This window comes from Exophiala spinifera (genome assembly GCF_000836115.1).
Source record: "Exophiala spinifera strain CBS 89968 unplaced genomic scaffold supercont1.12, whole genome shotgun sequence".
Classification (NCBI taxonomy): Eukaryota; Fungi; Ascomycota; class Eurotiomycetes; order Chaetothyriales; family Herpotrichiellaceae; genus Exophiala; species Exophiala spinifera.
Window position 1 is genome coordinate 56,012 of NW_015622524.1, and position 2,636 is coordinate 58,647.

A 2,636-nucleotide genomic window follows, 5' to 3' on the forward strand; every position below is an offset into this window, starting at 1 on the left:
TGGATGTTTTGCAGTATAGAAGATTCGAGAAACTCTCAAGAGGACAGGTGTCCTCTTGTAGAGAGAGGTGTCAACGCTGTACTCGCGCCAAAGTGCTGGCCGACAGTGTGAGTGTTCACATCAACTCACCACTCTCTTTCTTGTACTGTACTGTGTAGACTTTTTTAGGCTTCGCTCCCTCGCAATGGCCCATGTCGATCATGGCTCCAAATCTGTCCGTGTCACAACACGAACAAAGCGAGCACATGATTCTCAGCCAATCACTTACGGCCTCAGACATGGCCAAGGTGGTTGGTTGTACTAGGCGCACTGTTAAACGACACCGCGCGAACCTACGATGTTTTGGCACCACTACTGCACCCCGCAATCCAGGCGGCCGACCTTCGATTCTAACGCCAGTGATGGTATCGGAGCTGTGCGAACATTTATTTGATAAACCCGATGAAGACTTGGACGGCATGGTCATATGGCTGTGGGATGAGTTTGAGATCCTTGCATCGCGTTGGTCGATCAGGAGAGCTCTATCCTCTGCAGGCTGGTCCATAAAAGCAATACGACGGATCGCAAAAGGCCGAAATGCTGACCTTCGTGACTACTACCAGAATGCCATGTCCGAGTATCCATCATATCAACGAGTCTATGTCGACGAATCCGGATGCGACAAGAGAATCGGCTTCCGCCGCTGGGGATGGTCGCCTCGTGGCGTAACCCCTACCAAGATTGCCCAGCTTCCCCGAGGAAAGCGATATCAGATTTTACCCGCATTCAGTCAGGACGGAATCGTGATCACGCGAGTTTTCCAGGGCAATACCGATGCTACTATATTCCTAGACTTTATCGAGCAATTACTCTGTCACTGCAACCCCTTTCCTCAAGAAAAATCTGTAATCATCATGGATAACGCATCGTTCCATCGCACGAAAGAGGTTGAAGAAGCATGCGCACGCGCAGGAGTCAAGCTAGTCTTCCTACCTCCCTACTCGCCCGACTTTAACCCCATTGAGGAGTTCTTTGCCGAATTGAAGGCGTTTGTCAAAAAACATTGGCATGTGTTTGAGGACAATCCATCATCCGATTTTGTTTCGTTCCTAGAATGGTGTATCAACGAAGTAGGCGGAAGAGAAGCAAGCGCACGTGGCCACTTCAGGAGCGCGGGCGTTACAATAGAAGAGCTGTAAAAACTGTATAGTACTGTAATCCTAAGATCTAAACACTAGAAACTTCTGATAATGCTGTAGCTGCGGCTCCAGGCCGAAAATAACTATTAATCAGTCCACAAGACACCACATACATAGGAAAGGTCAAGATGTATCGACCGACGCTAGAAATCCAAGACGCTATCCGCTTCAACATTATTTTGCTTGCAAAGTTTGACCCATAAAGGAATGTCCTTCACAAATCGCCGAGCGATGCCTTCCTCCACCCCTCCTTGCTCAATGAGAAAAGTAGGATTCTGGTCCTCATAGACCAAGTCGAGGTCGAAGGCTTTGTCAAGAAGAAAGTCAGCTGCTTTTTGATATTCGTGTTTGTGTGATTCCTTCTTTACCCGGGACTTCAGCCAGTCGCAGTAGTCTTGTACATTGACATCGTGGAGGCCAGTGATGTCGAGACGCTTGGTTTCGGGTCTCTGCATGGTTTCTGACTCTGTCGAAGATTGAGGTGGCAGAACGTTAGTGATCTGGATCGGGGCCCTGTCGAAAGAAACAGATCCACGGTCAACACGCTTCTTCCGCATATATTGTTCTTCTTCTGCATAGATTTGCTGTCGAAGGCTGTCCGGGATGTCGTCATGAGATTCCAGACGATTTTTATCCTCGACGTACCTGACGAGAGTTCGTAGATGGTGGCCTTTTAAGGTGTACCTTTTTTGAGTTTGAGTGTCATGCCAACACCAGGAATGCTTGACACAGGGTGGTCCCGGACAACGCATTAAGGCGTAGACATATCGCCAAGCAGAGGGATTGCTTGTTGTGGATTCCTCAGCGTCAATTTGAGCGGCACGCTCGGCCAGCATGTGTTGGGTAGCTGTCCCCCTAACTTTCGTGGGTCTAGTCGCTCCGCTATTAGTCGAAATTAATGGGTTAACTTCTATGTAGCGAATGCGAATTTTCACGAAGAGCTTCTTCCCTTTCTGAAAAAGCTCACTCCATTCTGTTAGCTGTCTCTCCACAACGGACCATTCAACTCGCAAATCGTCAAACTGCCGCGTGAGCGGACGCCCTGTTCGCCCAGTCACAGACACGATCACCTCGGTCTCTTCGACTCGAACACTCCGAGGAGGGTATCCTTTCTTTGACAGTCGTTCCTCCAGACGCGGTTGTAGGCACTTCTCCCAGTATACCGCAGGACTGAGCACCACGTCTTGTTCTGTGTCCGTGATAATCGCCTTCTTTTTCATCATGACTTTCCACTCGATGGAGTAGTGTAAACAACAAGGAGGCACCTCCTCGTATGTTACGTTCCCATCCCAATCTTCGAAGGACACAAAGCCGAGTCGCTGCGGGTGAGTCTCTTGTGAAAGGACTGAGAGTGAACGAGAAGACAATCGCGGAACCGGAGTCGGTGCGGTCGAATACGGGGACCAACGTCCGTTCACCGCAGGGGTTCTGGTGCGACAAGTGTACGGTGATCCCCAG

At 49.7% G+C, this 2,636-nt stretch overlaps 1 protein-coding gene across 1 annotated transcript; it reads right to left on the bottom strand.

The window, feature by feature from the left end:
• Positions 1–1,321: 1,321 nt before the first annotated feature.
• On the bottom strand, positions 1,322–2,398 carry PV08_12023 (uncharacterized protein; the record flags this gene model as incomplete). The annotated part of the gene is made up of 1 exon (XM_016386330.1): positions 1,322–2,398. The coding sequence occupies one exon, from the start codon at positions 2,396–2,398 to the stop codon at positions 1,322–1,324; it is 1,077 nt and encodes a 358-aa protein (XP_016229955.1).
• Between the last annotated feature and the right edge of the window lie 238 nt (positions 2,399–2,636).